Source organism: Symsagittifera roscoffensis, chromosome 7 (assembly GCF_963678635.1).
Source record: "Symsagittifera roscoffensis chromosome 7, txSymRosc1.1, whole genome shotgun sequence".
In the NCBI taxonomy this organism is placed as follows: domain Eukaryota; kingdom Metazoa; phylum Xenacoelomorpha; order Acoela; family Convolutidae; genus Symsagittifera; species Symsagittifera roscoffensis.
Genome location: NC_087068.1, coordinates 48,623,621 through 48,637,815, shown reverse-complemented (window position 1 = coordinate 48,637,815; position 14,195 = coordinate 48,623,621). Strand labels below are relative to the sequence as shown.

Sequence of the window (14,195 nt, the reverse complement as noted above, 5' to 3'; positions counted from 1 at the left end):
TTGTTTGTTTTTTTTTTTGTTGAAAAAATTCTTTGACTATTTTACCCTCTATTGCAAAAACCGCAAATCCAAATCTACAGCAGGAAATCAAACAGGTGCGGGAGAGGGGGTATAAATCCAAACATACCGAACAGGTAAATCAAAATTTTGATTTGAAAAATATATTTCGAAAAACATTGAAAAAACACTTTCAGTTGTCTTGGAATTTTTCGGTTTATACAATTCAGTTTCCTTTCCACAAATAAACAAAAGCTCTCGTCGTAGAAATTAGTCATTAAACATCATACATTTCATAGAATTTGCCCTTTTAAATCAGTTGAAAAAGTCACTTGGACATTTTAGTTCAGTCTGTCTGTTCATCGAATCTTGCAATAAATCCCTTTTTGGAAGTAAAAGAATGCTGAAGTCTCGACTTTAAGTCTTCGAAGTACTTAAGTAAACACAGTCAGCACAATATTTGGGATTCGTTCTTAGCGATGTTTCACTTCAATTTATATCCAACACTTTGGTCGCTCGAAATCCATCTTAACCTAATTCATCTTTAAAAAAAACAGTTTCCTTTGATATACAAAGATTTTGAGATCATTCTTTATTATAAGAAACCTTTCAAAAATTCCTTTCAAAACTTCAAAAAATGGCAGGACTAGAAAATAATTTTCATTGCAAAATAGACTCATTTTAAGTTTTCAAAAGCTTTCAAAAAATCCTAGTGGCTGTCCCAAAAAGATAAACTTTTTTTTGATCTAAAAATTGACTTTTCTCTGTCAGAAAACTTTTGAGAAAGTTTGTGTTTTGTTAATATTTCAGTAAGGATAAACTGAAATAGTTTGGTTGCATTATTTGTACGAGGCATACTTTGTCAAGTTTTTTGAGTGATATTTCTCAACTAATTTTCGTCTTTGATATCAATTCTTTGATGTAGTGGACAATTCATTTTCTAGTCTCCTGAAAATGAAGGAAAAAAATCCCTCATTGAATTAGGAGAACAAACAATTTTTTTCATTCAAAAGAATGATTGAGCTAAAAATATAAATTTAGTGAAGGAAAAACTTTTTGATATATTCAGATCACGTCATCACTGTCGTATATGTAAAAAAAAACTTTTGAACTGACTGTTAAATAGGCGCGATAGAACAGCATTACATTTCAATTTAGCATTTCTAGGTACTATAATATATCTTTTGCATTGTCGCTTTTTTCTTTTTAATGTGTTACGTCCTTGCTAGATCAAAAAGTAACATACTCCGCTATTTGACTTCTGATTTTTAATGTCAAAAATAGTTTTATATTCGCGAAGTTTGAGCTTCTAACAGTAAGTTGCCAATTTCAGAGGTGAATCATGTTAGATGAATTGAATGCAGCTGCAAGTCTCCTATCGACATACCTGAAGCCTCTTATTTCTGAAGAACTTCAAAATACAAGTTCAAGTTCCGACAAATCCAATTCACTCCTGGAACTACAGAATTCCACGAAATCAGAGAGCGCCTTACAAACACATTTTTTGTCTGCAGAATCTCGAAATAATTCAACCCATCAGAGCAAAGCAGACGAAAGTGGAAGCTCGGAACATTCTAGAAGCAGAGATGACGTAAGTTCTTCGACTGGTTCGACATCTGCAGAAGAAAGTCAGCAGAGCTCGCTTGAGACTGTGTTGCAGGAGGCAATTGTAACAGCTCTTCAGGCCAAGTTCCAAGGTCATTGGTATCCTACACTTCCCTCGAAGGTTAACATTTTTATTTAAATATCTTTTTTTCATAGATAATTTTTAGTGCAAATAAAAGGAAGGTCATCATGTACTTTTCAGGTTCTTTGCAATGAAGTGTATTACTTAGATAAAAACAATAGATCAATCAATATAATTTTTTTTGGTGGGCTCCCATGATGCTGTAAAACCCTGATGCTGTAAAAACTGTGTGCATTACAGATAAACTTGGGAAAAAAAATCATTCAAAAAATATTGCTGTTGCAGATTTTTTGATTTTTTTGAGAAAATAAGTTTGATATGTTTATATATTGTTTTGCAGGGTAGTGGGTTCCGGTGTCTCAAGTTCGGTGGAGTGGGCGGGGGTGGAGTGGATCCTGCCATAATCTGTGCGTGTGAATCGGTGGAGTCCATAGTTCACATCTCGAAGAGTGACCTTTCCTCTGCCATACCCAACGACCTCATACTCTGGATCGATCCAGGGGAGGTAAGCTGGCTGTTATTCTACTTCCATCAGTTCATATACACTTCCCTTAAACATCGGCTGTGACAGTTTAAGCTGAATAAGTCGTTAAGTAAACAAGAACTGCAATCCATTCAAAGGAAACCTCCAATATATACTAATTTTGAGAGCAAGCGCGCGCCAAAAAACCGCATTTTTTGGTCAACCCTTCAAAAAAAACTTTAAACTTTAAAAAACTTTTTGGTCTACACACAAAATCAACTACCACAAATAATATTCGGAATGGGTCAGTTGATATTTGATTTAAAATCCTTTTTAGTCGTGATTCAAGCGACTTTTTTTAAAAATCAAAAAATTTCGCAGTGTCGAGAAAAACTAGTTGGAATTTCTGAGATATACTATAACTTCGAGCGAATAACGCGATCGGGTAACATTCGTTATTTGGAAATTCATTGTTTGTTTTGAACTTTTACTATAACAAATTTGATTACCATTAGGAAAACTAAATGCGGATTTTTCGATTAGCGCTTGTTTGGCAAAAAAGGTGTTAAAAAAAATTTGATATTTTTGAGCAAAAAGTTTTGTTTTTATTCATTTTTTGAAGACACATGTCAATCATTGCTAATAAACTTTTTTATGCTATAGTATAATTTTCGAATCACACTATCTAAAAAACAGTTTTTTAAATTTTTTTTGTGAATATGGTCGGAAGATTTTGTGTAACTTGCACAGCAACCGGCCAAAAAAGATTCAATTTATCTTATTAAGAGTAATGAACGTAGTGAGTACTCTTATATAGGTCTTGCTGATTTTTGTTTTTTTTTTTCAGGAAAAAGTCTTAAATTTTATTCACGCTCATTTTTGATTTTTCGCTGTTTGACTTGTGATTTCTTTTTAAGTTCTTTGCATTTTTATTGTTAAAAGGAAGGCAAACTCCACTATAGAACAGCAAAATTGTAAAAGTCACGGAAAACGTGATCGACTTCTCATTTCGAAAATAAAAGTTTTACCTATTGATCCAGTTTTCTCAAGTTGGGTTAGTTTTAACGAAAAAAAGTCGATCAAAAATGGTTCTACAAATCCAAAGAGCTTTATGGCCATCTTTTTTTCGAAATGCAAAACTTGAAAATTTTTGAAAAATCAAATCGGTTTTTTTTTCCAGTTCACTTGGGTTCATTACTCTTTTCCAACTATCAGTTGGCTATGTTTGTTTTTTTTTGCTTGACTGCTTTCGGTTCATGCGCGCTTTTTAAATCTGAAATTCTATTCAAAATTCTTCTGAAGCTTTCATCTCCGTTCTATTTTTTTTTCGCTGATTCACTTACTGAAGCCAATTAGACAGAGACATTGAGTGATTATTCTTAAGGATCAAAATGTCTAAATTTCCATAATCTGTTCTCACTTTTCTAACAAAATATTTGTGGGATGATGAAATTTCAGTGTCACAGCTATCCTTTAATCATTTTTTTGTCTTTGATTTTTGCACGTAATATAATGTTTGAGAATTGAGGGCAAAATTTCAACTTGCTTTTACATCTGATTTGGCTAATTGATTACTAGGTAAGTTGACTAAACGGCTTTTTGTTCCGCTTTTGATTTCGGGAGGGTGAAAATAACATGTAAATAAAAAGGCTTTTAGCGCTCATTACATAGTCGATCTTTCTTTGTTTGTACAAATTGATGTTGATGCCGACTTAAAACAAAATATATTGGTATGAAATCGATGCGATATTCTACTTAATACAAAAGCTTGCAGCTGTTTTGTGCTAAATGATTTTTAAGGGTAGAAGGAAAAACCATTTGCATCCATAATTGACAGCTACTAAGTCGCGCCCTCGGCATATCTCGTAAACATTTTTTCTCGTGATCAGGGGCAGATTTAGGATTTTCTCGAGGGGACCTTTTTACCGACTTGCTTCAATTATTACGCTTGTGTTTTTTGGCCAAATTTTTGTGTTTTGCCAGTTTATTTTTTTTGAGCCTCTTCAGTTTTCAGTTGAACTGAATTAAAATTTTCGTTTTACTATTCAAAACATTCAATTTTTAAGTAGACAGGCATCTTGAAATCAATTTTCATTTCTCAATACCAAAATTTTATATTTCAGTCTATAAGAATTCTAATCAATAAAGCACAAGTGTTGTTTGAACAATGAAGTTGAATCGTCTGCATGATTTAGTCTTCTGTGGCGCCATAATATATATATTTTTTTCGAGCTTAACCTGTTTTTTTTCTTATTGTCCCAGCCAAGATTACATGTACTTAATCACGCTTATTTTGTTCTTTCTCAATCATCAAGTCTCCTAAAACGAAGCAGCTTTTTGGCATTACACGCTAGCAACTTGCCTATAAAAAGTTTTAGGACGAAAAAAAATCTAACAAGAAAATTTCCCCTTCCAACTTATAAAATTTATGCAACAGAAGCAAGAAGTTCTTTTTGTTTTAGTCAGTAATTGGTGACAAAAATCTGGTTTGACCTGCAGCACCAAGAGTGTTCTTACTTGAACTTTAAAATATGAACTTAGACGTAGTTTCAAAGACTTGGACTTTTTGCAAAAAGCGAAATTACGGCACTTCATTAATTTTGAGTGCGATAATTATAAAACTACCAGCTATTCAATTATTAAAATGTTATTTGCTCAAAACACAGCAGATGTCGTGCCTCGAATTCGACAAAACTCGTGTTAGCTTTGTTAGAGTTCGCGTTCAAGTAGTACGTCGATATTTAATTGATGATGTTTTTGAGCATCTGTCTTCAAGAGGGAGTTTTTTTATTTTGAGGTTGGACTGAACCTTGTTGTTTCGACCCCTTCACGAAGTAAAGGAGGGAACTATGACGTGGAACGTGTTTTTCACGCCCAATTTTGATTAACTGAAAGAAAGCTTGGAATATTTTAAACAATTTCCTCCCGTCTTTCTGATTCCAAAAAAAAGTTCCCCAAAAAGTTATCTCAATGTCGAAAAAGTTTGGTTTTCCCGATTTTCGGACAAAAAAGTTGATGATACACAACCTAATTCGAATTCAATTCAATTGTAATTTCAGGCCTTATTATAACTCATGCTGCTGTTTGTTTCTTAAGTCTCCATTTCCTAAAAAAAAACTGGAAGATAGAAAATATGAAAAAAAAAGAAAAATTGATTTTTTTTTATTTTTGAAAATTGTTTGCCGATGTTTTAATTTCTTGATGTTTATAATAGTAGTCGAGATATGATGCACTATATTCCTATCAGCCGGCTATCTTTGTTCAATAGTTATTTCAATGTTATAAATTGTCTACTTTTTGTTTTAAAAATTATAGCCTGAAAGGCGCTCAAAACGAAACAGATGATTGACCTTAACGCAATTGGAAGCTTTCAAATGCCACTGAAGCTTATTGTTTTTGAGACAGCATTGGTTCATTTAAGGCTTGGTTTTTTTTTTAACGATTATTAACGATTTTTGTTTAATTTCGATAGTTTTTCAACCGCAGCAAAACTTGTTTTGAACAAACTTTTTGTTCCATATCCTGAATTTTTCCTTTCTTTTTCAGATTCTACCATATTTGTACACGCTATCAAACCAAAAAAGGAAAGTTTTAATTGAGCGTGAACTTTTAATCCATTTTTATGTGAAACGTCTTTCAATTCAATTGAATATTTGCTACTTAAAAGATGTTGCCGTTTTTGCGGTGAAGTTTAACTATGACGAAAGCATTTTTATCGTTGGCACTAAAAATTCCAATATGGCGTGTCTCTATAATACATAAATACATGTAATGCTAGTTCTTCCTTTTATAGAAGGACAAATAAAACAGGAACTGTAGGAATATTAAATACATATATATGTTGAAATAAAAAAGTATATTTTTAAAAATAGAACCTTCTGTTTTGGTTCTATTTGGTACTTGGTACCTTGGAGATTGGCGTTGTTTTAAATTACTTCCTCTTGTGTAAAAAACGAAAATAGAAAATTTTGAAGTCACATTAAAACAGCCTGAAAACAAAGAAATATGGGCGTATACCATTTTCTAAGTGGATTTGATCATAAGGCTCCAATATTGTTCTGATATTCTTTCTCCCCTCGCAACGAGCGATAGTGTTTAATTTCACTTCTAATTTGAAACACGTGAGCAAACAAATACCTCGCAGCTATAAAAAAAAAGGAAGCGTTTGTTTATTCTTTTCTGAAATGCTTTGAAGCCATATTGATACCATTTGTACCGTAAGAGGAGATTTTCAGCTGAGGAAACAACAGAATTGGTTCAATCAAATCAAGAGGCTGATGACCTTTTTTCTTCCCCTATTTTATTGAAACGCCTCGGTTGAAAAATAAAAGAAAAATAGACTTTCGCAGTTTTTCAACCGTTCCTGGTTCTATGTTTGATGTTTCTAGCAATTTCTAATTGATTTTCTCTTTGTTGAGTTTTATTAGGACGTAAAATAATGAATTTTCGAACAATATTAAAAGCTGAGGCCGCGAAAGTAGGCAACAAACTGGGCCCAATGCTAGTGAAACATTTACACTCAAATAGTACAAGTGGTTTCTCACCGCCTCAAAACGCAAACATTGTTATTGTCACGATTACTGAAAATTGAGAAGAACTTTATTTTCCGTTTTTTTTATTGATTGTTTGGACTGTATATAAACAGCTGATATCTGAAATAGTTACCGGATCTACTTAACAATTGCCCCCACCCCCCCTTTCAAGAAAGGGGCAATTTTTAGTTAAATTAAATGTCGAATTTTCGACCAATCAGATAACAACAAAATGTGAATTTTAAATACAACGCTCTAGTGCCAATTTACTGTTTTTATTTAGAGGGGTGGCTATTCTTCAGTAGATACCAAAGGGAGGGCGATTGTTAACTAGATCCTAGTTGCCTTTTAAACCAGCTGAAAAAAGAGTAGTTAAAAATATTATTCAAAAAGACTGCTCGTATCAGGGCGAAGCCCTGAGGGTTCCGACTGCCTTTTAAGGTCTATGGAGGAGTAATAGCATGAAAAAACTAAATGTAGAAAAAACATGTATTTTATAATTTTTTCTTATAATTTGAGGTTTTTTTTGTGAAAATCATCCCCCACACGCCATACAAAGTGATAAATTTCGATATATCAAAAATCAAAAAAATAATAAAAATTGTCATATAATCATTTTTTTTTAAATATATTCAAAAATAAATTTTTTTTATAAATGTCTTCTTTTTATCCCCCACTCGCTATTGAAAAAAAATGTATTTATCGTCTCGTATTTTAATAAGATCAAAATTGGTGTCCTTATTTGTTTTGAAATGCTTAATTTTGCCGCTTATGCGTTTTCTGAATGCAACACATTGGGCGTTAATCATTCAAAATGGGCCAAATTAGCAATTATTTGCCCCATATAATCTTACAATTTTTAGAAAAAAATGAGCTCAGTATGGTTTAAAAAAACTAACGTTTTTTTTTTGTCAAAGTCGTAATTGACTGAATAAAAAAACAACCTCAATCATAACAATTCTGTTACTTTCTTCGCTTATTGAGTCGCTTGTTCTGTATCGGGCACGCAAAAAAAACTAGTTTTAAAGTGTGATAACAGGGCATGTCCTATTTTTAATTATACCATGTGGTTTTTCTTTCAAATGCAATCGAGCGTCTTTTTTTTCAGCTGAAGTGTTATCTAATCCTGCTTTGTGTTTTCCTCAAATTTTAATTAGCGCAAGTGGTACACTAATGTACACACGAACAAAGAAGCCAAAAAAGAAAGACCTATAGAAAGAATTTTTGAAGTTTGATTGTGGTTTCATTTTTCAACAAGTGTCGTTCTTATACTCAATCTAAGTATAATAAAACACTCGATGTTTAAAAATATGGCATTAGAGAATGTTAAAGAAAGTATTTCTGTCGTTTGTGATCTCTTTGTAACGCTTTAGGTCTATATATAAATGTACTCAAAAAAGAATTGCTGTAGTTATCCTGAATCAAGATGTACAAAAACTAACCAACTAAAATAGGAAAAAACTAAAAAACCACTAAAAATGGTTCAGTAGACGACAGGAAACTAAGAGAACTTTTGCTTAATCTAAGGCATCTGCTTTGAAATTTTTAGTCTTTCCTATTCCGACGCGCTGGTTTGTTCTGTTCGTCAAGCCACAATAAGAATAAACTCGTCGTTAAAACTAATCGAACGGAATAATATTAAAATTTATGAAAACGTCAAAGATACTTTACTAAAAAAGAAGGGTTGCTAGGTGAGTTGCATGCCAATTAGTTTGCTCCAATAACAACAGTGTTGATTAAATTCGCTTTTTTCTTTATTTGATTATCTTTTTTTTCAGGTCAGCTACAAAATTGGAGATTCGGTACCATTAACAACAGTATACAGTAAACCATCTGCTGGAAAAGGGAATCTGGACTGTAAAGATTCCGCGATGTCAACTCTTCGAACTAGCTCTGGAAGTAAGTTTGCAATCGGCCACGAGAAACACATGAAGCAATCGGCGAAAAAACTCAGCCTAGCGAGCAATCAACAGCCGAACTCAATTTACGCGTCACAAAATTTTTATGATTCGAACAATAATACTATTGGAAACAGCTTGAACATAACCTCAACACCTCTGAAGAAACATTCAGCAGGTCCTGTGATTGGAGGGTTTTCAACATCGATGTTGGTTCCTGATGATTCTCCCGGTATGATGGGGGTTCCTGGAGGAATGAACAAACATCACCCAAATGCAATTTCTTCACAGATGCTTGTCACAAACGATTACTCTCCTCCTTTTGCAATTCAGCCCAATCTAGTACATATCGATCCCTCCAGTATGAGATCTAGAGGCGGTAACGGGATACCACGTACCGCAGTAATGGACAATTCCCTGGGAGGTTTCAATGAGTTTGGATTCCCGTCTGCCAACAGACCTACAACTTTGCCTGGCATGAAAAATATTCCTCTGAATGGAGCTCCGTTCAGCTCGCCCATACAAAACAACGCGCAGCAACATAGTGCAATGTCAAGGAACGCCAATGTATCCCGAAGTACGTTTTTTTCTGACAATTCTTGCTTTGTTTTTCAATCAAATACCTTGTTTGAAGTTAAAACTCTCAAACCTTTATAACTATCACTACTTGGATTGCCTAGAGTTTTGTGAGTGTTTATTTTTTTACAGATCTTGGACTCTTCTGGAAGTCAGCATCTTCTCTAGGTGGCAAACCCCACCACCTGCAATCAAGTCCCTCCCCATTCGCTCCTCTTAATCCTCTCAACCCGGACGCAGCAGTCTTCTCCCCCAACGATTCACCCGAACAACAGATCATGCGTCCAATCGGCACTCCCGCCTCTGCTCAGTCTGTAACGCCAGCATATCCTAACCCCCACCCAGCCACTGGTCCTTTCCATAACTCAACCTCAGACCTGATAAACGTCGGAGCCATTGGTTCTGGACTCATTGGGTTCGCAGACCAAGAAATCAACCAGCAGCAAAACACAATGACCGCTACCATGAGTTTAGGGGTTCCACAAGGAAATGTTTCGGGACCCTCCGGCAGTCGATCGGCAGTTGGAACTATGGTCTCTCCAACTCAGAAGTTCTACTCGGCGACTGCGAACAGTTTGGCGCAGCTGCAGCTGAATCAGCATCAGCAGGCGTTCAGAGGCGGATCCCCCGTCGACTACGGAAATGGGACTCCTTTTAATAGGTTTGTTATTTTATATTCACTTGGCGTAAAAAAAAATCAACTAGAGCCTGTGAAAAGAGCTTTTTAGACTAATCGAATCATTCGAACATTTTCTAAATATAGTTAACAATAATTAAGTAATGCTGTATTTCCTAATGCTGTCTTAATTGAAACTGTATCAATCTGTTCTGAAAAATTATGATTCCCATAGGCGTCGCTAGAGAATTATATGGGTTTGGTTTTTTCTTCTATCGAACCTAAATGGTGTTTACTTAGCTTGATTTGCTAAATATTGATGCTAATATAGACATTTCTTCAGTTTTAGCAACAACTTTTATTAGTATTTTTCCGTTTTACACTTGCATCAATTGTGCCTCTTTTTCCATAATTAGCAGTTTTTATAGAATTTTTCATCAATATCATAGATAATTCAAAAAGAAGACTGTCTGCATAACTCTTTTGTTTTTTCCTGAATCAGTTATATTGTAAAGTTTTGATACTTATTTATCTATTTTTAGATTTGTTGTATATAATAGTCGTCATATTTAATCGTTTTGTCTATTAACTTAAAATAAGAATCGGAAAAGCTTAAAACGAACATAAATTATGAGTCAATCGATCAAGTTCTTCAGATTCTGCATAAGATCATAGAGATAAAAAGTGAGCTATAAATATGAAGTAACATCTAATAGTTTTTAATCCATTTTTCAAAGACAATTTTGAAGACATTTATAGACTTAAAATACTTTCTATAGGTATGCTATATTCAGCGGTCAAACTTTCAAAGCGTTTATTGATTGTTCGAGTTACACCAGAATCGTATAATTGCTGAAAACGAATATTTATATTGTAATTGTGAAAACTTCAAATTAGTTTCATGTAGATCATCATTAAAATGAACTTTTATGGTGCTGATTTTTTTTTTTTTTTTGCAATTCACTTGATTTTATCGTCTTATTTTCAATAAAAAATGGCCTGTTGACTTGCAACATTTTTAGAGGCGACTCGTTCAGTTTGAGGCTTCATTCGGAGTATATAGTATAATATGGTAGTTCCGTGTATAAACTTAGTTTCGACTTCGGAGTTTAAAATGGAATGAATATCCTTCAAAAGACCTATGCATACGAAAACCATATGATTTTTTTTGCCAACGGTACCGTTGAATTATTTGAAAATAATAAATTTCGCGAGGCGAATTGATTTTTTTCAGATTTAAGTAATATGCTTCTTTTTTGAAATGTTACAAAATTTATTTTTAGTTTTCGCTGTTTCACTTTGTATATGTTTTTTTTCTTCAAATTCATCTTCGACGAAGAATTGAAATTACTTTCTTCAAAACAAGAAAATGTCATTCTTTCTTCACCTTTGGTTTAAAAAGGAAAATTCGGTTCAAGTGCTGCTGAAAATTGCATCAAACAGCCTTCACTTATGTTGAGCCTTATATGTTTTTTTTCTACTTGAAATTTGCTCGTTTTTAATTTTATCGCCCTTTTGTCATGTTTGTGATTTGAATTTTGAGTTTTCGCTTTTTTTAAATTTGTTATGCGAAGTTAATTTTTGATCAACTCTTCTAGAAATATAATATAAACAAGACTGCTCGTATCAGGGCAAAGCCCTGAATGTTCCGACTGCCTTTTAAGGTTTTATGTAGCAGTAATAACATCAAAAAATTAAATGTAATAGTATAAAATGATTTTTTTTTCTAAAATTTGAATTTTTGTAAGTGAAAATAACCCCCCACGCGCCATATAAAGTACAAAACGATAGATTTCGCTCCTTTTAACAAACTAAATATGGCAAGTGAGCTTCTTTCAACCAATTTGGAACGATTTCTAAGACGGATTCAACTCTCCGCTTACGCGTTAATAGCGCGAAATATATCGCGCTTTAATTGTCCCAAATTGGCCAAAACGGCAATCTTTAAACCCCCATAACTTTACGAAAAATGATCACATGTGAAAATTTTTTTCGAATTTAAGCTCAGGACAACAATACCTTTTGAATGATATAAAAAAATCCGTCAAAAATGGCTAGTTAAAAAGTCGAATTTTGTCTGAAGAAAAAAAAACCCACCCCGAGCACAAATATTCCGTTATTTTTGTATCGAAAGTCGGAACAATAACGAGTAAAACGGCTATTGGTTTCAGTTTCCTTGTTTTCTTTGACACCAGCAATGGTCTATTGGTTATGTTTGGTTTCTTGATTTGGCTTAAAAGCTTGCTTTGCAAAGTACAGAAAAAAAACATAATCTAAATAGGTTGCAATGATATTTTTGGGGAGAAATTCATGATAATTTCTCCGCTATTTTTGGATGTCGAAGTAACGCTTAAGTCAAAGTACTGCTAATTTCAACTATTAGTGCTTCAAAAGGCTTGCAAAATTTTCAGTCAAAATATGGTAGGTCGTATTGTAGTTGAAACAAAAAACTACAGTAGCCCTAAGTTTTGTTGGTGTCTAATATAAATTTATCGTTTTTGTGTAATAATTGAAGCTCAACTAAGTTAGGTTGTGTAAGGTTTCTTTTTCTTTTTTTTCTTTCGAATTTGAATGGTTTACTCTTACTACGTTTTCATGATTTTTTTTTGTGTTTTGTTTGAGATCGCTATAACTTTTTCAACTGTCGGTCGTCTGTTTATGTCAGGTTTTATGTTCTAACACAGCGTTATCAAAAAATGTTGGTCATCAGAGCTTTCTTTAGTTTGAACATTTTTCGACTTTTCTTTGAATTTTTAGCAGACGACTTGTTATTCAAGTTCACCTTCCGAAAAGTGTTTAGTTTAAGTTCAACTAGAATGAAAACGGAAATGGCACAAAAAATGTTTTTTTTTCTACTTATAAATGAATTTCATTTTTTGAACTCCTTGTGAACAAAACGGTGCTTGGATCAAACTGTTCAATTTTCAACCATTACAAATTCTTGCAACTAAAGATGTTATGCAATGATAATTAGAGATTTATGCATATCAGTTCATAAACACTTTTCCAACAATCTGTTGGTTATTCTTATATTTCAGTCGGTCATTTTTTTTTTCAATTTTGTATCATGAAGTTCATAACATCGGTTTTGTCTTGCCACTGAATTGTTTTTTTTCTGATCAAAAGATTTCACAATGAATTGCGGCCAAAAATAAAGGCTTCCCTTTGGCTCATTAATGCAACCATTTTCGAAATCAGCTGTTGTTTAATTTCTTTATGACGTCAAAATTTTTATACTGATTACCTGTGAACTTGATTAGTAGCTATTTGAAATAAATTTAAAATTCTCTTTGAAAAAGCCTTCATAATTATTTAGTTTTTTAAACTATAGAATTCAATGACAAATTTTCTCATCAAGCATCCCTGTATTTAAAAAAATTTTAAGCTGCTTTTTTGTTTAACCGAGTGTTGTTTCAAAAGTTTTGTTCAGCCAGTTTTTCCATATTTTTTCGTTTACTTCTATCTCGATCGATTAACTTTGTTTTATCGAAAAAACAAAAGCTCATCAAGTCTTTTTCATGCTTTGACGTCAAAAGTGTGATCTCTGACAGAAATTTTTCAGTCTAATTAAACTTAAAATATGGTAATAATTGTCATAATGCATAATATTTTTAATAGTCGGTCATAAATGAATTCACTCTCTATTAAGAAAGTACTTAACGTGTTTCGAGCTAGTTATTATACGGTTCAACTGTTTAAATACCATGTCTTTTTGCAACATCGTGTGTGGTTACTTGGTGAACTTTTGCATAAATTAAAACGTGATATCTATTGTTCTGTTCTTTTGTCGTAAGGACGTAGTCAACCGACTCATCGACTGAAAGGTTTATCAACTTGTGTTTCCTTCTAGTCTTATTTGCAAGTAGCATGAGACAATGCTCGTGCAAACATAATCGTCCTGAGAACCTCTCAATTTGAGACACTTCATCACCGTTGTTGACTTGTCGCATGGCGATTGACTTTTCGAGTACCTTTTAACATATCTGACGCAGTCTGAATAATGGTTTTTAATGATACCATTTTCACGCTTTTATTATGAACGCTACATTTATCAGGTTATGTTTAGGCCAAATTGTTGGCCTTGGTACATATCTGGTACATACCAGGCCCTGAAATGATCACATAACATAACTATTTCAAGTCCTTCTCCATCATTTTGGCATCCTTGAGGCGTCCTTAACAGCTAGGCTTACTGCCTTTTAAATCTACTCAAGTGCACTAACTGTTATTGGAAACAAAGTTATCCTTTTAAACCAAAAAAAGGGAATGTCTTAATAACAGGGGGGTTCAATAGATGACGAAGTATGTTCGAATCACTGAGTAACTGTCCACGCTCCTAAATCGGCTTTGATGCTATAAAATACTACTGCTTTTTAACACCCTCTATTAAAAAGCAGTGTTTATGTTGGAAAGTTTTGTTTAGACC

At 33.3% G+C, this 14,195-nt stretch overlaps 2 protein-coding genes across 3 annotated transcripts in view; one reads left to right on the top strand and one right to left on the bottom strand.

Annotated features, from left to right (window-relative positions):
* Positions 1 to 14,195, bottom strand: part of LOC134851528 (la-related protein 1B-like) — a 424,232-nt gene that overhangs the window by 361,927 nt on the left and 48,110 nt on the right. The gene's annotated exons all lie outside the window — the stretch shown is intronic.
* On the top strand, positions 1,335 to 9,814 carry LOC134851038 (uncharacterized; the record flags this gene model as incomplete). Its single annotated transcript, XM_063866918.1, is given in 4 exon segments — positions 1,335 to 1,723; positions 2,025 to 2,189; positions 8,458 to 9,154; positions 9,286 to 9,814. Coding segments are annotated over 4 exon segments (1,775 nt in total), but the record flags the coding sequence as incomplete, so codon positions are not given.